The 22,663-nt window shown below is 41.8% G+C and overlaps 1 protein-coding gene across 5 annotated transcripts in view; it reads left to right on the top strand.

The window, feature by feature from the left end:
• Nucleotides 1–22,663, top strand: part of LOC126236071 (exostosin-3-like) — a 310,079-nt gene that overhangs the window by 147,571 nt on the left and 139,845 nt on the right. Inside the window, exon 4 of one of the 5 annotated variants that reach the window (XM_049945126.1) lies at nucleotides 19,972–20,140. The exons of the other annotated variants lie outside the window; for them this stretch is intronic. Coding sequence (XP_049801083.1) covers nucleotides 19,972–20,140 — 169 coding nt within the window. The remainder of the gene's footprint in view (nucleotides 1–19,971; nucleotides 20,141–22,663) is intronic. 5 annotated transcript variants of the gene reach the window in all.

Genomic DNA, 22,663 nt, shown 5'->3' with positions numbered 1-22,663 from the left:
GTTCTAATTTCTAGGGGACTGATGACCTGAGATCTTAAGTCCCATAGTGCTCAGAGCCATTTGAACCATCATCAGTGTCCCTAAGTTACATGTCGTTAATAACACTTCTAGTTCTGTTTTCCTATCAGAACTGCTTAGAAAGTTTACATTGAAAGCACCACGGATTAATAACTTCTTCTTTTTGTCTGACAGACAACATAATATGGAGTCAAAATTTTTTTGTGAAAAGCTCCCAATCTCCTAATGCGAACCTGTAAACTGTTGCTAATATCAACACAACATTATCTAGCTGTAGCTCACACGCACAAACTTAAAGTAGTCATCGACCCTAAATCTACTTACTTCTACAGTTTCGTATTTATACCCTTGTTTTATGTAAAAGACAAGTCCTTTATCCATGCTAGATGTGCAAGTTTAAGATGCTAAATTATACCCATTTATACTGACACTTTCCATCCCCACAATTACATGGTGTTCAGACAGGCAAAGTGTAACAATCTCATTCTTATTTTTGAGATCATCTAAACACACAAACAGCTTATCTACTTTACTTTTTATTCCCTTGATTTTTGATGAAGTAAATTAATACTGTCCTTAGCTTTATCCCTATTTACTGTATATGAAGCTTCTTTTATTCTATTTTTCTTGATTATTGTCTTTCTGGACTTTGGCACTAACCTAAAAAACCTGTCCACCTTGTCGCATTAACCACATTTATCATACCCTGTGTGATTGTGGTCGTTCTTACTGTTGAGTAGTTGCTCTTCCTAACAGCTGTCCTTACGAGCAAACCAGTTGCGACTTTACCTACAACTACTCGTACTTAAGATACTTGGGCTATACACGACTTTGTTTTTTTTTTAAAAAAAGGATAGCTCGATATAGCCATAGAGCCGAACTCCACGCGTCTGCTTTCGTGTCCCACAACTAATTCATCTACATCTACATCTACATCATACTCCGCAAACCACCTAATGGTATGTGGCGGAGGGTTCTTTCGGTACTATCTGATCCCTCCAACCCCGTTCCACTCACGAATAGTGCGTGGGAAGAACGATTGTCGGTAAGCCTCTATATTGGCTCTAATTTCTCGAATTTTCTCCTCGTGGTCAATACGCGAGATGTATATTGGGAGAAGTAATATGTTGTCCGACTTCTCCTGAAAAGTGCTGTCCCGAAATTTCAATAGTAAATATCTCCGTGATGCACAATGTCTCTCTTGTAACGTCTGCCAGTGGTTTGTTTAGTATCTCCTTAACACTCTCTCGCCAGCTAAACGATCCCTTGACCAAACGCGCCGCTCTTCGTTGGATCTTCTCTATGCCCTCCGTCAGTCCTACCTGATAGGGATCTTAGATAGATGAACAATACTCAAGAATCGGGTGAACAAGCTCCTTATAAGCAACTTCTTTCGTGGATGAGTTACATTTCCTTAAGGTTCTTCCGATGAATCTGTCTTGTGTCTGCTTTTCACACTATCTGTTTTATATGGTCATTCCACTTAAGGTTACTCTGGATAGTTACGCCTAGATATTTTACAGCAGACACTATCTCCATCTGTTTGTCATCAATAGTGTAGCTGTACAGTAGTGGATTTCTTTGCCTCTGTATGCGCAATATGTTTCATTTATTTACGTTGAGGGTCAACTGCCAGAGTCTACACGATTCGTCAGTTCTCTGAAGGTCGTTTTAAAAATTCTTACTATCTTCTGTCGTTGCTACTTTGGTATAGAGAACTGCAGTAACAGCGAATAGCCTTAAGGAGCATCCGACGCTTTCTAAAATGGTTCAAATGGCTCTGAGCTCTGTGCGACTTAACTTCTGAGGTCATCAGTCGCCTAGAACTTAGAACTAATTAAACCTAACTAACCTAAGGACATCACACACATCCATGCCCGAGGCAGGATTCGAACCTGCGACCGTAGCGGTTGCTCGGTTCCAGACTGTAGCGCCTAGAACCGCACGGCCACTCCGGCCAGCGACGCTTTCTACTAGATCGTTTCTATACAGGGTATCCCATTTATCTTGACGACTCCAAATAACTGTTTGTCCTGATGCAAATTACAAAATGTTTCAAGCAAATGTTCTTTAGCCGTCAGGGGGACTTCAATCAGCATGATTGCCGTCGTTGTAGCTTTGTTTTTTACAAAGATATGAACAGTGGTATGACTTTTTTAAATGGCACACTGTATTTTTTATTCGCTAATTCATTTCCTCTCCTAAAGACCTATTCACAAATGTATAACAGTGTACCATTCACGGAAACACAACGTTATTAATTACATAACACAACATTGACGTTGACGCTCCCAGCGCTTAGTGCAGGTACTCGGGGTAATAGAACACATCCACGTGCTGATGTTGACAGAGACTGGCCGTTGTGGTCTAGCGGTTCTAAGCGCTTCAGTCTGGAACCGCGCGACCGCTACGGTCGCAGGTTCGAATCCTGCCTCGGGCATGGATGCGTGTGATGTCCTTAGGTTAGTTAGGTTTAAGTAGTTCTGAGTTGTAGGGGACTGATGACCTCAGATGTTAAGTCCCATAGTGCTCAGAGCCATTTGAACCTTTGATGTTGACAGAGGAAAATGTAAACGTAAGTAGTATGCAGATCCGCCATTCTGTCAAACATCGATAATTCAAGAGTTGTGTGAGTAGAACGTACACCAACGAAGAGAAGGTAGAAATGCTACTCATCATGGGAAATGTAAGTTAGAAAACAGTAGTTGCAATACTGTTTTCAAATGTGCGGGTACATTTAGTACAGTAGTTTAACCCTTTTAAATAATGTTGTGTAGAGTAGGCATACAGTAAAGGCTGTCCTTCTACAAACTGCACCGATATAACGTTTCTTTTATTGTTGTTGTTGAAGGTAGGCGAAATGCTACGCAGGCAGCGGAACTGTACAGAGAGCGATATCCTGACAAGAGCCCACTTTCCTGACGGATGTTTTCTCGTCTTGTTGCGACGTTTCAAGAAACGGGAGGTTTCAACCCACGACAACGCAATCGTCATAGCACTCGCATAGACGAAGCTGCCGAAGTTACTGTTCTCGCTTCCGTTGCTATGAATCCACATGTGAGCACACGACAGCTCGAACACGTGATTTGTATTCCTAAAACCAGTGTACATCGTAGTCTTAAACGTCACTGGTTCCATCCTTCCCATGTACGCCTACATCAAGAATTGCATCTGAAGTTTTCCAGAATCGTATACAGTTCTGTCACTGGGCACAGTCGCAAATCCTCGCCAACCCGGACTTCTTCTCCAATGTTCTATTTACCGATGAATGTTCCTTCTCAAACAAACGACAGGTAAATACAAGGAACATGCATTATTGGTCCAGCGACAACCCACGATGTCTTAAGTGAAACATCAGCATCAATGGAGAGTTAACGTCTGGTGTGGGATGCTTGGTACTACAATTATTGGCCCTTATTTCATCAATGGTAGTTCAAACGACACAGCGTATGCCAACTTCGTCAGACGAATTCTTCCACCTCTTCTGGATGATGTTCTAATAAGAACCAGAATGCTTATGTGGTATCAAGATGATGGATGTCCAGTACATAATGCCTTCCGTGCACGTCGTGTTCTGAACCGAAGGTATCCTGCCAGATGGATTGGTCGAGGAGGAACAGCTACTTGGCTTGATAGGTCTCCTGATTTAAATCCTCTGGACTTTTTTCTTTGGGGATGCATTAAAGACGTTGTCTATCGCGATATTCCAACAACTCCAGAGGACATGTAGGAACGTATCGTTCTTTCGTGTAATTCTCTTCAGCAGGTAACACTGTAAGCAGTAAATAATTCTTTCATTCAAAGAGTGCGCCAGTGTATCGGTGTCCAGGATGACCACTTTGAGCACCTTCGAATGTTCTACTCCTTTGGAATGGTACAGGAGAGTCAAAGTCATTATTATGTTACGTTTATACTTGGTTTTCGTTTGTTTTGTGACTGTTCCAGCAAGTGGAAGAGTTTGTGATCCTGGGGTCAAAATCAGTGTTGTGTTATGTAATTAATAACGTTGTGTTTCCGTGAATGGTACGCTGTGATACAATTACCGAATAAAAAGCACAGGGTGCCATTTAGAAAACACATACCGCTGTTCATATCTTTGTAAAAAACAAAGCTACAACGAAGGCAATCATGCTGATTGATGTCTCCCTGACGGGTAAAGAATCTTTGCTTGGAACATTTTGTAATTTGCATCTGGACAAACAGTTATTTAGAGTGGTCAAGATAAATGGGACAGCTTGTATACTGCGAACAGCAACGGTCCTATCACACATCCCTGCGGTACTCCGGATATTACCTTCACATTTCTCGAATTAGTTCCGTTAAGAACGAAGAGTTGAGTTCTTTCTGCAAGAAAGTCTTGAATCTAATTGCAGGTCTGCTCCGATGCTTCGTAAGCTTCTATGTTTTTCATTAAACGGCAATGCAGGACTGTGTCAATTGCCTCAAGGAACACGGCATCTGCCTGAGCGCCAGTGTCCACTGGGCTGTGGATCTCATGGAAGAACAGAGCGAGCTGAGTTTCGCAGGATCTCTGTTTGCCGAATCCATGTTGTTTTTTTCATTTTCCAAGAACGTCATAATGCTTCAGCATAAAATATGTTCCATAATTCCACAACAGATTAAAGTCAACGATATAGGTCTACAATTTCGTGGATCTGTCTTGCGGCCTTCCTTAAAAACGGGAGTGAGCTACGCTTTTTTCCAGTCGTTAGGTATATTTCGTTGCTTATGAGATCTACGATAAATTACTGCTGGAATTGGAGCAAGTTCTTTCGCATAATCTTCATAGAATCTCATATGTATCTCATCTGATCCTGAAGCCTTTCCATTACTAAGCGATTGTAACTGCTTTTCAATTCCGCTATCGGTTATCTCAATATCTGCCGTTTCGACTTTCGCACGACGATTGAACGGAGGGACAGTGTTACGATCTTCCGCGGTAAAACTACTTCGGAAGACCGATTTCAGTATTTCGGCCTTCTCTCTGTTATCTTCGGTTTCGGTGGCGGTCACCGAGAGAATGAATAGATGATTTTGATCCACTTACTGATTTTACATACGACCAAAATCTCTTAGGGTTTTACTCAGGTCGGTTGACAGCGTCTTACTTTCAAAATCACTGAAAGTTTCTCTCATTCCTCTCCTTATGCTCATTTTCACTTCGTTCAGCTTTTGTTTGTCAGTCAGGTTTTTACTTCTCTTGAATCTCAGATGAAGTGCTCTTTGTTTACACAGCGCTTTTCTAACACGGCTATTAAACCGTGGTGGATCTTTCCCGTTACTAAAACCTTTCTCGGAACATACTTGGCTAGGCCATATTGGACGAAGCCTTTTAATTTTTTTTTTTCCATTTGTCCTCCACGTCTTCGTCCTCATCACCGAATATTTGATGCTGACTGCTGATAGTTACAGAGCCAACTCGTGAGGGTAACGTCTTAGACTTCCTGGCAACAAACAGACGTGAAATCATCGAATCAGTTAACGTAGAGGAAGGCATCAGTGATCATGAGGCTATGACAGGATCTATGACGACGGATCCTACAACGAATGTTAAGAAAGGTAGGAAGATATATTTGCTCAGCAAGGGTGACAGGAAACAAATAACCTTCAATAAGCGATCCTAATTCTGAGACCTTTCCTTAGATGCTCCTGCAGTTTACTAAACTCATATAACTCTTTTCTATCTGTGATTTGCGAGGACCAAGATTCTCTGAAGCTTTAATCTGTGGCTGATTTAGCAGGTAAATCGTGTTTGCTCCCAAGGGAGGGGTCCTCTACCCGAAAAAAGCCCCTTGTGCACTCCACACGTACTCCGCAACCCTAGTTGCTGCTTCCTGCGTGTAGTGCACGCCTGACCTATTAAGGAGAACCCTACAATTCTGCACCTGATAGCGGAGGTCGAGAAATTCGCATCCTTTACCCTCGGAGAGCCGTCTGAGCCTCTGCTTTATATCTTCCACTCTGCTCCAAATCAGAGGGCCGCGATCAACCCTAGGTACGATGTTACAAATAGCTTAGCCTGCACCCCGTGTGCGTTGCTAGCTCCCTTCACCAAATCAGCGAGCCGCCGAATGGAGCTGAGGATGATCTCAGTACCCAAGCGACAGGCGTCATTCGTGCCGACATGTAACACTACCTGCAGCCGGTTGCACCCAGTGCGCTCGATAGCCACATCACACATGAGACCTCCCGGCAAACATACCGAATGCACACTGGAACTCTTTCACGCCTTTACTGCTAGCTCCCTGAGGGGCTCCATCACCCGCCTAATATTGTAGCTCCCAATGACTAGCATACCCACCCTCTGCACTTGCCCGGACTGGGCACGAAAACTGACCGCTGGCCCAACAGGAGAGGCACCCCGTGCTGGCTCAGAGTTATCATCAACACTGGGAAGAACCTCGTACCTGTTGCTAAGACGTAGGGACCCAGCCGCACAGCCTGATCCCTCTTTCGCCTTCTGCCCACTGACACGCAAACTCACCACTGTCTGCCATCCACTCTGGAGTGAGGACGGACCGGTCAGATGTTGCGTATCGGAAGCCGCAGTGACGTCCGGGCCACCAGGGGATTCCAGTAACACCAAAGGCGTCGCAGGTCTCGTCACTGGCGCCCCGACGTCACCGCAACTCTAAGCGTTAGCTAGAAGCTTGTCGACGGTAGCCAACGCAGCTTACTGCTGTTCACGGACAGCAGCCAACTCTCCTTGTGTCCGCTCACAACAATAACAGTCCCTAGTCATATCGTACTGTGTATAATATGGCGCTACTGAGTTTGAAAATATAGCAGAGGAGAAGAAAGTTGGTGTGGAGATTTTGCTCTGAACCCTGAGACCGCAATCTATTGAACAGAAATAAATTTCTCTACACTGAAAATGATAACCTGTAGCTGTGATTCTGCAGACAAGTAGTCTATGCATCGGCTGTAATTGCGAATTAATAAAATACATAGAAATACAAAAAGAATTAATAAATAATTAAATAACAACGGTTTTATTGTGACGTTTGCAATTGATGTAGATTGCAGAGAATTATGTTGACTAATTTTTATGAATATCTCAGATACAGGGGAACTGGTCCTACGAAATCAGTTAAAATACAAATCGAAAACACCATTAAAAGATGCAGTCATCTTACATTGAGAGAGTTACGAGCAAAATCCCCGAAACGAAACATTCCTCAAAGATACATGAAAACTAAGTCCACAGCATAAGCACAACACACGAAGATCCACCGGCTCAAAACAGTTCAGATTTCAATTTGATAATTCACAAATTAACGCAAGTGATGCAAAAAAACTAACTGATACTCTGTTTATTCTCAATTCTGCAAATCATAAGGAAATAGAGTCCTGCTCTGGAGCACATTCAGACCTCTCGAAATACGAGGTCCTATCAGAAGTTGAAGTATGGTCACAGCTGTTCACCACCTAGAATCAAACATCTCCACAATCGAATGCCACTCGTTACCACAGGCAGAGCTACCTCCTTCCAGAACTTGCATAAAAGTGTCCACCTTCTTCTAGATGTAACGTTAAAGTCCCGTAGCGCCCGTTCACTGCCCAGAATCTATCGACCACACGGCCGAATGAAGCATTATATCACAGGCAGCTCTTCAAGAACAAACGTAAGCGTCGAGAATCACTCCCTTGAGCTCTTCACGCGAAAAGGCCCATTCTCCACTTGACTGCTATAGTGTTCTGATACAATCTGCCCATCAAAAATACAAAGTCCTTAATCTCTACAGATATGATTTGACTCATCTTGACCACTTCCAAGGGTAAACTAGTTTATTACAACAATATTTAAATAAAGAAAGGATGTCAACATTCTGTCAAGCTCCGATAATTTACGATAATCATGAATAAATTTTTGTCCATAAGTAAGTATGCCAGGATTCCATCACAAGTGCACTCATGTTAAATGACAACGAACTGCAGCTAAATATTATTTGAATAATAATTTATACCTGTCTGACAGAATCGTCTTTTGGTTTTCGTTTGAACTGTGTGATCCTCTAACTCATGCGATTGATGACATTTAAGTTAGCACAGTTTTTTGATAGCACTTGTAATAAACATTTAAATAAAGTTACTGGAAAAACAGTAAATGTATCATTAAATAAAAACACAAGTATGGCAAAATATGAGGTACTGAAGCTGTGTTCATTTGCTGTGAAAAAGTGGAGAATATGATGTTCTGAAAATTACTTGAGTACAAAACGGATATAGAAATGTAATAAATCAATAAATAAAATAGATACAGATACATAGCTTTCAGAGATGATAGCTGGTGCAGTGCTATCATGAGAAACAACGTTTGTTGAAATAGCATGAAGCAATTATAGGTTGTTGAATCAGAAGGTCATAGTGATAATGTTTATTTGCGGTGAGAGATTAACTTCTGTAGTTTTAAAAACATTGTTGTGTCACTAGATGAGCCTCATTTTCTTGAAATCGCAGAGGTATTCAGATTTGCATTAATGGCCGGCCGAAGTGGCCGTGCGGTTCTATGCGCTGCAGTGTGGAATCGCGAGACCGCTACGGTCGCAGGTTCGAATCCTGCCTAGGGCATGGATGTGTGTGATGTCCTTAGGTTTGTTAGGTTTAATTAGTTCTAGGTTCTAGGGGACTGATGACCACAGCAGTTAAGTCCCATAGTTCTCAGAGCCATTTGAACCATTTGCATTAATATTTGATGTAAGTTACTGTCGAATCTCAAAGAATTGCAGCTTAGCCTTTTTTTTTCAATCAGCCATTAATTGGAGCGTCTCCTGCACCAAGGTCATGCGAGTAACAGCCGTGCCCAGCTTACGGATTTTCCCCATTTCCGGTCACCCACTCCTTGTCCCTGCACCTGTGGTCGCCCGTATCTACCACCTAGCCAGAAGCTGGAGCTGCAGCAGGTCACCCTGAGCCCTTGGTCCCACTAGCCTTCATCCCTACGCCCAACTTCACCTGCTACCAATACTGGCCGGCCGATTACTTCGCCTAAATAGGTGTAACGTTACAGTATATGCCTGTTTAATGCCTCCACCTGAAGTTTTTAACCGGATTCCATATTGGATTTGCATACAGAATTCTTCTTCCTTCATTTACTTTCTGTATCGGTTTTTATCTGCTGACATTTCACTGGTATTGTGTGCTGATTATATGACTGTTTAGAATGTAGCTTGTTGCAGTTTATGTTGGTCATCTCTCTGTACCTAATTTAACATTTCATATTTATAGTAGCTATTTGCCTCTAATGTATATGACATTGGAGCTATTGAACTCCTTTCCACTTGGGCCATGCCACTAGTGAAGCTTTCACTCGCTCTCGAGGATCGAAACTTCACTAAAATCGGTTTTGGGCCGGAGTGGCCGAGAGGTTCTAGGAACTTCAGTCTGGAACCGCGCGACCGCTACGGTCGCAGGTTCGAATCCTGCCTCGGGCATGGATGTGTGTGATGTCTGTAGGTTAGTTAGGTTTAAGTAGTTCTAAGTTCTAGGGGACTGATGACCACAGCAGTTGCGTGTAATAGTTCTCAGAGCCATTTGAACCATTTGCATTAATATTTGATGTAAGTTACTATCGAATCTCAAAGAATTGCAGCTTAGCCTTTTTTTTTCAATCAGCCATTAATTGGAGCGTCTCCTGCACCAAGGTCATGCGAGTAACAGCCGTGCCCAGCTTACGGATTTTCCCCATTTCCGGTCACCCACTCCTTGTCCCTGCACCTGTGGTCGCCCGTATCTACCACCTAGCCAGAAGCTGGAGCTGCAGCAGATCACCCTGAGCCCTTGGTCCCACTAGCCTTCATCCCTACGCCCAACTTCACCTGCTACCAATACTGGCCGGCCGATTACTTCGCCTAAATAGGTGTAACGTTACAGTATATGCCTGTTTAATGCCTCCACCTGAAGTTTTTAACCGGATTCCATATTGGATTTGCATACAGAATTCTTCTTCCTTCATTTACTTTCTGTATCGGATTTTATCTGCTGACATTTCACTGGTATTGTGTGCTGATTATATGACTGTTTAGAATATAGCTTGTTGCAGTTTATGTTGGTCATCTCTCTGTACCTAATTTAACATTTCATATTTATAGTAGCTATTTGCCTCTAATGTATATGACATTGGAGCTATTGAACTCCTTTCCACTTGGGCCATGCCACTAGTGAAGCTTTCACTCGCTCTCGAGGATCGAACCTTCACTAAAATCGGTTTTGGGCCGGAGTGGCCGAGAGGTTCTAGGAACTTCAGTCTGGAACCGCGCGACCGCTACGGTCGCAGGTTCGAATCCTGCCTCGGGCATGGATGTGTGTGATGTCCTTAGATTAGTTTGGATTAAGGGGCTCCGGAAAGGCTCAAAATCATGAAAAGTTCAATTTTTACTTTTTTGCGTTTTCTGAATCTGCAGACTATTACCTTTCAATAGATATATAATTTATTCAATTCCGAAGACTACAACTATTTTTAAATTTTTTTTGAAATGTGTTCTACATGGGCGTGACCCACTGTGGCGCTGTTAAACTGCTGTCAAATGGTGTTATTATTAACGTCCGTGTTGATCAGGTACATTTTAGTGATGTGAGATAAAGTATGTGTTGTGGCTAATCTGTGATGGTTCAATATATATCGCTGATGTGATTGTCGATTGTTTCATGTTTATTTACTCTGTCGTTATCTCGAAAATATTCGTAATTAATTCTGTTTCTTGAGTCTCTGTTTTGTTGAAGTATAATAATGAGTAAAAGTAAAGTTATTAGAAATCCTCTGAAGGCTTTTAAGAAAAGGAGAAATGTTGGAAAGCCAAAGGTATGTGTTATTACTGTAAACAATAAAGACGATGAAAATCCCCAACATAGCTTGTGTCCCAAAGAAGAAGACAGTTGGTGTAAATATAACAAAGGATTGCTAACTGGTGAAGTGTACACTCATAAGCATAGTCTGCCTCATGCAATAATGGAGGTGATAAAACCTATTTTCAGAGACTTAGCAGCACCTGAACTGTTGAAAAAGTGTATTCACGGAAAAACTCAAAACCCCAATGAAAGTGTAAATAGTGTTATATGGTCGAGAAACCCCAAGACTGTATTTGTTGGAATAGAAACACTTCACTTTGGTGTGTATGATGCTGTTGCGACTTTCAATGATGGCAACATTGTAAGGTGCAAGGTATTTAGAAATATGGGAATGAAGATAGGTTCTAACATGGTACGAACGATGCTTGCTTTAGACAAGGAACGCCTTCGGGCTGCAGACAGGGCTGTAAAGAGTCTAGAAATACAAGCAAGAGTAAACAGGAGGAGGAACAAGAGGAAGCTGGAGGAGGAGTTTGCAGAGGATGAAGATAATCCATCCTATGGACCTGGAATGCACTAAAAAGTTAATCCAATCTTTGTCGCTCGATTCCCAAAACTTTTATTTTCTCATACTAATTACATGTTTTCTAAGGATCTTCCAAACATATTTGTTTCAAACTTTCAGTAAATGTTACACAGTACCTTCTGCATAATTTAACACAGCCTTTTTCCAAAAAAACTGTATATTTTTGAATATATAAATAAAAAATTCCAAAAAAATGTTGTGAATTTTCATTACAATTGAAAAAAAATCATCTTTAATAACTGAACTAAAATTTTGTAAAATCCCTGTGTTAAGTTGTAGCCCATATTCCAATAAATAATCTGTAAAAAGTTCTACTTCCTACCTCAAATACTTTGTGAGGAAAGATGTAATTTATAAGCGTTATTTTAACATTGCAAGTATAGGGCGTTCCGGAGCCCCTTAAGTAGTTCTAAGTTCTAGGGGACTGATAACCTTAGAAGTTAAGTCCCATAGTGCTCAGAGCCATTTGAACCATTTTTTAAATTTGGTTTTCGGGGTAGTAGACCAGGTAAATACTCCAGCGAGCCTTTCAGCACTAATCCCTCGGTACCTGAACAGTAGGACACAAACACGTTCTAAGAACTGTCCAGCGATTTCAATAGCAGAACAGGAGATCTGTAGGTTTTGGGGTGAGAGTTTCGCCTGTCAGCAACGTTTCAGTGGAGTCTTCAGCTCACTATATGCCAATATCACACTCTGTTTGGTCTTCAGATACTGTTCCACAAGCTAAACATATGGGCGCACGAGCACCTATAAAATTAACTAAGACTGCAGGAACATTCATGCCCTTTCTGGGACTGGCAAGAAAAATTCTGCCGAGGGGCTTTTCCATAGGTCTGAAGGAAGGCTATGAGACTTGGTCTGGACCTGACGTTTGGTTCCATGCTCGTTCGTCTTTTTTCGACTTCGGACTTCAACCGAGTTTTCAAAGTTTGACATTGAGTTCAGTCGGAAATTTGAAGTCTTTCTGCATCCACAATTGCTATTAAAGAAGATTACGATGTTCGTGGCTCCAGATCACTACACTCGGGCACACACCAGCCAGTGCTAGCAGCCAGAGCAGCGCAGCGCACGGCGACCCATCAGCAGCCGACCCAGCTGCAGCCATAGTAAGACCGCGACTGTGTTGTACTCATCAAACTCCAGGAATTAGGCAGTGTGAGGCAAGCGACGTTCGTTTCCAACTGCTGGAATCAGCCTATGCGTCATACACTCTACATGCTTCACACACAATTATGCATGTATTCCACAGTGTAATCTTCTGTTTCAAGGGACTCTTTATGTATTCTGATTATCACTCATGTTTCGACTCATTGTGGAGTTGATTTAGAGGATTCACGTGCCTTCTAATGACATTTGTATTCCTCCCTTTATTTATTAATACACTACTGGCCATTAAAATTGCTAAACCACGAAGATAACGTGCTACAGACGCGAAATTTAACCGACAGGAAGACGATGCTGTGATACGCAAATGATTAGCTTTTCAGGGCATTCACACAAGGTTGGGGCCGGTGGCGACACCTAAAACGTGCTGATATGAAAAAAAGTTTCCATCCGATTACTCATACACAAACAGCAGTTGACCGGCGTTGCCTGGTGAAACGTTGTTGTGAGGAGGAAAAATGCGTACCATCACGTTTCTGACTTTGATAAAGGTCGGTTTGTAGCCTATCCCGATTACGGTTTATCGTATCGCGACACTGCTGCTCGAGTTCGTCGAGATCCAATGACTGTTAGCACAATATGGAATCGGTGGCTTCAGGAGGGTAATGCGGAACGCCGTGCTGGATCCCAACGGCCTTGTATCACTAGCAGTCGAAATGACAGGCATCTTATCCGCATGGCTGTAACGGATCGTGCAACCACATCTCGATCCCTGAGTCAACACATGGGGACGTTGGCAAGACAACAACCATCTGCACGAACAGTTCGACGACGTTTGCAACAGCATGGACTATCAGCTCGGAAACCATGGCTGCGGTTACTCTAGACGCTCCATCACAGACAGGAGCGCCTGCGATGGTGTACTCAACGACGAACCTGGGTGCACGAATGGCAAAGCGTCATTTTTTCGGGTGAATGCAGGTTCTGTTAACAGCATCATGATGCTCGCATCCGTGTTTGGTGACATCGCGGTGAACGCACACTGGAAGCGTGTATTCGTCATCGCCATACTGGCGTATCACCCGGCGTGATGGTGTGGGTTGCCATTGGTTACTCGTCTCGGTCACCTCATGTTCGCATTGATGGCACTTTGAACAGTGGACGTTACATTTCAGATGTGTTACGACCCGTGGCTCTACCCTTCATTCGATCCCTGCGAAACCCTACATTTCAACAGGATAATGCACGACCGCATGTTGCAGGTCCTGTAGGGGCCTTTCTGGATACAGAAAATGTTCGACTGCTGTCCTGGCCAGCACGTTCTCCTCTCACCAATTGAAAACGTCTGGTAAATGGTGGCCGAGCAACTGGCTCTTGACAATACGCCAGTCACTACTCTTGATGAACTGTGGTATCGTGTTGAAGCTGCATGGGCAGCTGTATCTGTACACCCTTCCAAGCTCTGTTTGACTCAATGCCCTGGCGTGTCAAGGCCGGTACACGGCCACATGTGGTTGTTCTGGGTACTGTTTTCTCAGGATCTGCGCACCCAAATTGCTTGAAAATGTAATCACATGTCAGTTCTAGTATAATATATTTGTCCAATGAATACCCGTTTACCATGAGCATTTCTTCTTGGTGTAGCAATTTTAATGGCCAGTTGGGTATGTTTTTCACTCTTTCCTGGTTCATGTCACTTTTCCTTCTATTTTTTTATTATTACCCATTTTTATTCCACAGACTGAATTCATAGTTTGTGACCTTCACGTGGCTGGACACAACTTCACCTGTAATTATCCAGCATCACGCTGGTGGCGACCCTATTTAACACTCACAGTCAAAATATATTCTGTTGAAGTAAAATCCCTGTAAAATTCTTATTGATGTAACTTTTAATCTATTTTGCGTTATTCGAGTGGACAAATCTTATATTTAGCAGATAAACCTGTTTCATTCTTTTACTAATAAAGTAACATATGTAACTGAGTGCCCCATTCCTCCAAACTTAAGCAATAGGCTAAGCTTCTATCAGATTCAGGAACTTATGTCTCGGCGTTTCTGATAACCACAGCAGTTGGTTTCTAAAGCAGCCTATATACTTCTCGAGAATAATATATCATTTTTCATATTCCACAGTGGTAGAAATGGCTTTAAATCTAATTTGCACACCCTAGGAGCACATGTTGAACTAGGGGTTAAGCTCACAGTACACCCATTAACTGGTACCATTTCCCCAGTTGGATGAGTGCGGTAGGTGAGGATCATGCAAGTCACTGGAATTGCGTCCAATAGGAAGACTCACATAAGGCCATTAATGAGCACTAAATTATTGTTACTATCGATATACATAAGTAATATTGGTCACAGAAGCACGCGCCATATGAGCACCATCAGTGTGTTCTTTTTGGAATGCATTTAGCGCTGACATAATCCACCTTTACACAGAACACTGTTCTGACCACAGCTGACATTTGTAACGTATTGAGGACACTGGAGACGTTCCGTTTGTGGTCAAGTACCACATCAAAGTCATCAGGCTTCGCTAGCATCTTCTTTTATGCACAAAGATGCATTTGTCACGGTTTTTCCTTATTTTTGTCCAACCCTTATACGTATAGATGATCTACCCAAATCAACAAGCACCCAAAATTATCATTCTTTCTGCGGAGGAAACATGTAGTAACCGTAGTTATTTCAAAAGATAAGAAACAGTGTAGCTCGAATCTTACTCACATTTGTCTTCTTTTCTCTCTCTCTCTCTCTCTCTCTCTCTCTCTCTCTCTCCCTCTCTCTGTCTCCCTCTTTAAAAAAAAAAAGTTCTGTGTATCCCTTATTTTGCAAATGTTGTCATGACAACTGTAATGTAAAGATTTTTTTGTTTTCTCTCTTTTTCACCAAATGTATTTCCTTTCGCTAATCTCGTTTTGTCAATTTATTTCCTAGATGTTGTTGTCTTGCTTTATGTGAAAGGACTGTCATGCCAATCACACCACTCTGCGTACATTTATTGCTGTTGCACACTGACCAGTCAGAAAATTATGACCACCCACCTACTATCGATATAATCCAGTCCAGTCGCTAGCGAAGCTAACTGCCAATGACTGCTAGTCAGACACATGCACTGGCCGTATAGTATCAATGAGCCTGTGGTCTGTGTGTAGAATGGGGAAGGCGCAAGATCCATCTGAGTTTTACTGAGGCAAAATTGTAGTGGCCTGGGTGCTCATCATGAGCATTTCAGAAACTGAATGACTTGTCAGGTGTTCGAGGAGTGCTGTGGTGAGCGTCTGCAATACTTGGTGAAACCAAGGTCAAAAGACATCCAGACGTCGTGTTGTTACACAGCCACCCCTCATTAGAGATGTCAGATATCGTAGGCTGGGCAAACTGGTAAAACAGGGCAAGCAGCGAACTCTGTTGGAACTAACATCAAACTTTAATGCTGGGCAGAGTGCAAGTGCGTCTGGACACACAGTCCACCAGATATTCCTAACAGTAGGCCTCCACATTCGACGACCCATGTCTGTGCCAATGTTAACACCATGGCATGTGCAAAAACGACTGAAATGGACATGTGACCATCGGCATTCGACGTTGGCGCAGTGTCAGAGTGTTGTATGGTCTGATGCATCCCATTACCTTTTTCATTATGCTGATGGGAGGGAACGAATCCGTCATCTTCCTGGGGAACAACTCCTTGAGACCCGTACTGCAGGATGGAGAAAAATGGGAGCGGTTCCATTATGCTCTGGAGAAGATTCACACAGGCATCCATGGGTCTAGTTGAGCTTGTGCAAGGCACCATGATGGCCAAGGAGTATCGTATACTGGTTGCAGTCTACGTACATTACCTTCATGACGATCATGTTTCCTGATGGCGCTTGCACTTTTCAAAAAAATAATGCGCCGTGTCACATGGCCAGCAATGTGATGGAATGGTTTGAGGGACACAGTGGCGACGCCACATCTGAACCTGATCGAACACATGTGATGTGTAACTGAACGTGGCATCAGAATTCATCCCCCCCCCCCCCTCCACAAAATTTAGGGGATTGGGTGACTTGCGTATGCAGATAATGGTGCCAACTCCCTCCACCGACCTACCAAGGCTTCGTTGCTTCTATGCTGTTTTCCGTACAAAAGGTGGACATACTGGCTATTTGGTAGGCGGTCATAATGTTCTGGCAGAACAGTGTATACCCAATGTCGTTGTTTGCATGTTTATAAGGGTTTACATTGCGAACTGTGGAGACACAGTCTATGTGCCCAACAGGAGCCCAGCCAGTATGAGACTCTGTTGCCACCACTGTCCAGCATGCTTCGAGGCCCTCCCTCCTCCCCCTTTCCCTTCCAGCGACACTTGCAGGACACCAGCTGGGCGACTGCTGGGGTGGGCAGCTCCCCCCGATGCGCCGCATCCTGTCTCCCCACCCTGCTGTATGTAAGAACGCCTGCTTAGCAACCACTTGCTCTCTGTTTGTAACTTAATTATTCATCATACAAAGGATTAATTTTTATTCATAAAGTTTGGATTTGATGGATATGTTGCGTTGTTATACAGATTTGAAAAATCAATTAGAGCAATTTTAATGACAATACTGATAGAAACGAGCAACAATCACATGGCGTAAGAATTGTCCAGCATTGCTGAAACAAGAATGTCACTGATCCTGTGTGTCTTGCCTTAAGGTATACCTGTACTTTTAGTGGCAATGCTTGTCCCCACCAGGTCTGTACAGTACTTTCACCTGTAGTTGCCGGACATCCGTTGCACTGCAAAATGGCACCAACTCTATTCTGTAGCGGGCCGGTGTGGCCGAGCGTTTCTAGGCGCTTCAGTCTGGGACAGCGCGACCGCTACGGTCGCAGGTTCGAATCCAGCCTCGGGCATGGATGTGTGTGATGTCCTTAGGTTAGTTAGGTTTAAATAGTTCTAAGTTCTAGGGGACTGATGACCTCAGATGTTAAGACCCGTAGTGCTTGGAGCCATTTGAATTTGAATTCATTCAGATTATACAATGAAAACAGAAAGTAACTGATTTGCCGCCTGAGTCTCCTTGTAGCCCTCGAAAACAGCCAAATTATCAGGAAGAACAGAGTTCTTCGACCTCAGTTTTCAACCTTTCGCACTGACTATTGGTAATGCCGAAATAGTTTTAAATCCCAAGTTACGTTTTCATTTCTTAAAAGAGTTTCAAAAAATTAAAATCATGGGAGAATACGTTTTTTTTTTTTTTTTTTTAGCCACTTATCACTTTTCAAGAAACAAAATCGAATGATGGACGAACTAGGTTTCCTTTTATTTTTCTATTTAATTTAATTTTTTCATTCTATGCGTCGTGTAAATGAGTGAGTCAATATTTCTGAATATTTTCACGATTCCTAAGTTTACTACTTGAAATAGGAATAAACAACCGAAAATCAGCTTTACAGAAACCGGTTATTTTGAGCAGTTTTAACAGTCAGGTTATATTTGCATGAAAGAAAAAAAAAATAATGTTGCCGGAAACGGGTTGTTTCAACGATAACTACCTTTCTTAACTTGCTCGAGCTGTTGTCAGGTGGTGCTGAGCGAGGAACGCGCGTGGGGGGCCATTACTCCTTACTGTGACAAGGAAAACAGGCGTGAATTATTAACTGTACTTTGAGGAGCGGTGATAAAGCGAAATTCATGTTCCCTTATCTGTGGAGTTTGTACGAATGCACAGATCTTGATAAGTGAATAGTGAGTCCACAACGAAGGTTTTCTCCAATTATCAGCTCGTGCCTCACGTCACTTTTTGATGATCTAGGATGACATTTGCGGTAAGACCAGATACGAGGACATCCATTACAACTGAACAAATCCCCAGCCAGTCTTGAACCCTTTTTGTTGTTAGGAGAGTTATCATTGTCGAGGGAACATTTGATTGTTAGTCATACAGGAACCCGCGCTATGTGATTGTTAATAAACTTTTATTAGTTTCACGAGGACTGAAGTCGAACTATCTGTTCTGGATGCAATAGTATCCACAGGATTCTGAGGGGGAGATGAAGTGAAGTCATCGAGAGTTCTGAGGAGAGACAGTCGAGAGTTCGTACTTTTCAGGGTGAGTGAGAGAAATTTGGATGCACATTATCTTCAAGAGAGCCGCGTCAGCGAATCAAACTCCCATGTCTGCCAACCCATCCGTCCCAGATTCGAACTTTTCTGTGTCCGTACCCTAATAAAATACTAGTGTTTTTGCGTTTGTTATGTGCCATGTGTATCTTTGTGATTCTTTGTTACTGTTAACCGCTCTGAAGAGAACAACTGCAAAGTCGATCGAAACGTAGAACAATCAGTTGCTGCAGTGTTTTATAGTGACGCAGCCTAATACCGAAAGCTATTTGATCCAAAATGACAGTGTCCATGGAAGCCAACGAACGTATGTATAGTATTAATGCTTTGTGTGTATTTTCCTCTTCTCAAGCAATCCCTGTCTAACTCTCATTTAACATTGTCACATACGATCGATATAACTGTTAGCGACGTCTTTTTTCTTTCTCTTCTTCTTAATTATGATTTCTGATAGTGACTTAGACAAAGGATTACTATTAATGTTGATTAGTAAATTGTGTTTGTAATGTTATAGCCGTCTCCGAAACGTGTATTAATTGTTTATGCTCTATCAGTCTATTTTCTCGCTTTAAAATTTGTGCTGCTTTTCAGTAACACTAGCTTACTCTTTGTAGACACACCACGTTCATATTTATATTAGCATTTCTGCGGATGTTACTGGTAGTATTTACTGTGTTTTGGTTCCTTGTTTTAATATGTTTTTTTAATTTGTTTTATAATGGACGATTGTTAACTGTAATCTTTCGCTTTTAATATTTTTATACTTAGACAACCAACATAACTGAAATATTGCTTTTAATGTTTTGTTCCTTTTGAAAATTTTGCGTTTAATATTTAGTTCCTTACGTAATATGCACTACTGTAATTTGGCCTGTAATGTTTTTATCTTTGCACAATAAACACGCAGCCCAACTGGGCCAGAAGTTTCTCTCTATTTAGTTCTTTGTGGAAATTAAAAATTGTCAATAATTTTTTCTGCTTTTTGTTGTGGTGAATTTCCTGTGTCCTACTTCTTTATGAAAAACTTGAAAGAATATAGTTACTGCATAAACTTTTTCCCAAGCCTCAATGTACATTTTGTGCACTCCTTCCACAGCTTATGATTTCTTGAAATGCTAAAGTTGCGAGTTGGTTGCTGTTCCTGTCTCGTTGAGACTTTACCGACTCTTGAAAAAAGTATACAATGGAGCGGTACAGTTTTATATCTTTTGATATCAGCAACCTCTTCCTTTTCCATTTCCAAACTCTGAGTATCTGTCTGTACGATATGGGTACGTGGGAGAATGTTACTCAACTATAACAGGGTGGATCAGAGAAATTTACTTCCCTCAGAGCGCAGAAATACCAACCTTCCTGTTTTTCTGCTCCATAGATTCCAGTAGCACAGCAGGAAGTGAATCCAGCGTGTTCCCGCTTTTTCGCGTTCACTTTATTGGCCAGACGAATAGCGCCCACTCCCTCCATGCAAAATACGAGGATTCGTTTCCAACGGACGTCGAGAGGCTGGTTTTCTGAGGCACTTTTGCTGCAGTCTCCAAGGTGTGAGTATCTCTGTCCCACTGGAACATGGATAAGTCTAAGTCGGCTTGCTTAGTGCTGGGTAGGGTGTCACTAGACATGAAGGTATCTGCATTTCACTTAAAGTGATAATTAATAATGTTTTCTCTAGTGAAGTTCGCGTTTGAATCTAAGTAATATATGAAATAATATATAAGTATTATGCAGCATAAAGTCTTGTGAACAGGCTTGGTCCTTGGACAGCATCTGTCCACGTGAGATGATCACGTTAGTTAACTGCTAGATTCAGTGTTTCCATATTTTCTTGTGGTTATTTAATATATTTGATTTTGTGGTGCGCTAATTTGGCATGCATCATTGTGAACGAACCCTCCCGGTGTACTGGACCTTTGTGTGCTACAAATTCTACTTATTTTTATTTCGTTTAATCTGCTTAATTGAGCTTTCCTATAATCGTACCACTTCAGTCCGTTGGGTGTTCTTTCGTTCCATGCTGAAACTCGGTAGCTTGAAACTCTTCATTGTGTAGCACTGACTACCATGTGTTTTCAACGCTGTGCTTTGAGATTAGAGTTCCATTCTCTTAGAGGGAGCTCGATCCACCGGGTTTAGTGAATCCCTACAACCATGATAATACATTTCTGTACCCGATTTTGTTGATATTAAAGCGTTTCACCCTTGCTGGCTGGCTGTGTTTTCCCTCATCTATCCATAGGCAACCCCTCTAATCGCATGGTATTAATAAATTATCTGGAGTGTAATGAATCCCTAGATACATGATTGTCCTGATCTGGATAAGGTCTTAAAGGAGTGGTTGGTATTTCACTGGGAGTTTCGAACTCAGATTTTCTTCTTACGATGTGTGACTGAGTTTCTGAGGTGACCCTCTATAATCTTACTTCCTATTACTGACAAAGCATCATGTCTCAAGTTCCGCCGGCAGATACTCTTGATTATCAATATAGTTAATTACACAAACAATCCTTTTGTGTGAGGTACCACAGTGAACTATTATTTTCTCAAAATGCAATGTTTATTTCTACTGTGGAGGGGGAGTTTCCCTATATTGAACGTCACTTTTATTGGACGTGACCTCTAGTTGATTTATCCTGTTTCCTCTTCTCATTCCTGCATTCTTTCCCTTTGTGTGACTTTTTTTTTTTTTCCCCTAGAAGCTGCGAAGGGTCGCGAGTATAACAGTGGTGGAGAAGGTGTAGAATTATTGTCACTCAACCGCTTCCTTTTTAACAATCTATGTATTACTTTAGTTGTGTTTTTAACTTATTCCATTTTATCACTGTAATAACTTACGTGCCCAGTAAGCCCACTATAGAATTTACCGATTGCTTTCTTCTTTTCATTCCATTTCACACCATTATATATTTGATGAATATGTGTACGACTACAGTAGTGACATCTAACGAGCTTACGATACGAACATCACAACTACTCTGCAGTAGTTTGTGGTGAACAGTAGCACTGTTAATAGGATGACTTGCCAACACTGTGGCCTAGTATATGCCATACTTTAAATAAATTTGACGATGCTAAGCCGATTTTGTGTTTGTCTTTTGACGATGCCACTATTGTTTCATTATACTAGGACATATTTTAAAACAGTTCATATTTAAACCACATGATTTTCAGATGTATGTCACTAATAATTTCATTATGGCCTGCTTTATTGTTTTAAGATGCAGACAATCCACTGGTCGTATTTGTGTATTTTTCCAGGTTTTGCTGCAGATCTGAAGGTGGTCATCACTGATAGAAACAGGTAGAATAGGAACCTAACAGTTTTGTGACGGAAGTAAAAGAAATGTATTCTAAATTTTTTAACTGTCAATTCAACTAAGACTTAGTCCATCATTCAATGTTGGTTCAGCACAACCATGCACATACAGCGAGTGGTGGTATTATTTCTATAAGAGTAGTAGAAGTAAAGCACTTCATCATGATTGTTTGAATAATGTCAGTAATCAAATTAAATCCATTTCATATATTGATGCAGGAGACTCCCCGGGAAGGGTAGCCAAATGTTAGTGTAGGAGACAGCCTTGGGGATCCCCAGATTAGTGATAAAAAAAGCGAAAGTGTTTAGGACACGTCTTTCATTTCATAATTATCAATATTGGCTTATAAAACTAACTGACCTCCTATAACATCACCAGAAGTTTCAGTAAAATCGATTTTCTTAAATTTAGGATGTACCTCTACATCCGTTTTGGACACCAAATCTCCCCTGAGAAATTTACCCATGTTATCCTTTTCTCCCTCAGGGTAAAATAAAATTTTCAGCCCCTTATTCCCATAATCTAAATCATAAGTATATTCTTTTACCTCTAGTGCACCGTCTTTAGTGCTGTGCTACTGCCAACGTCTTCAGAATTTATCTGCCTTCTTAAAGACATCCACTTCAAACATCTTTGCCTGATTTCTCATATCACGAAACAAAACCAAATTCCATTCATAACTCGTCTGTTTTATCACTGATATATTTTGCCAACTCCGATGTGACACACCTCGTTTTTCTGGAGTCCTATATA

This window comes from Schistocerca nitens, chromosome 2 (assembly GCF_023898315.1).
Source record: "Schistocerca nitens isolate TAMUIC-IGC-003100 chromosome 2, iqSchNite1.1, whole genome shotgun sequence".
NCBI lineage: Eukaryota > Metazoa > Arthropoda > Insecta > Orthoptera > Acrididae > Schistocerca > Schistocerca nitens.
The sequence above is the reverse complement of the archived record's forward strand: the minus strand, read 5'-3'. Positions and strand labels throughout refer to the sequence as shown.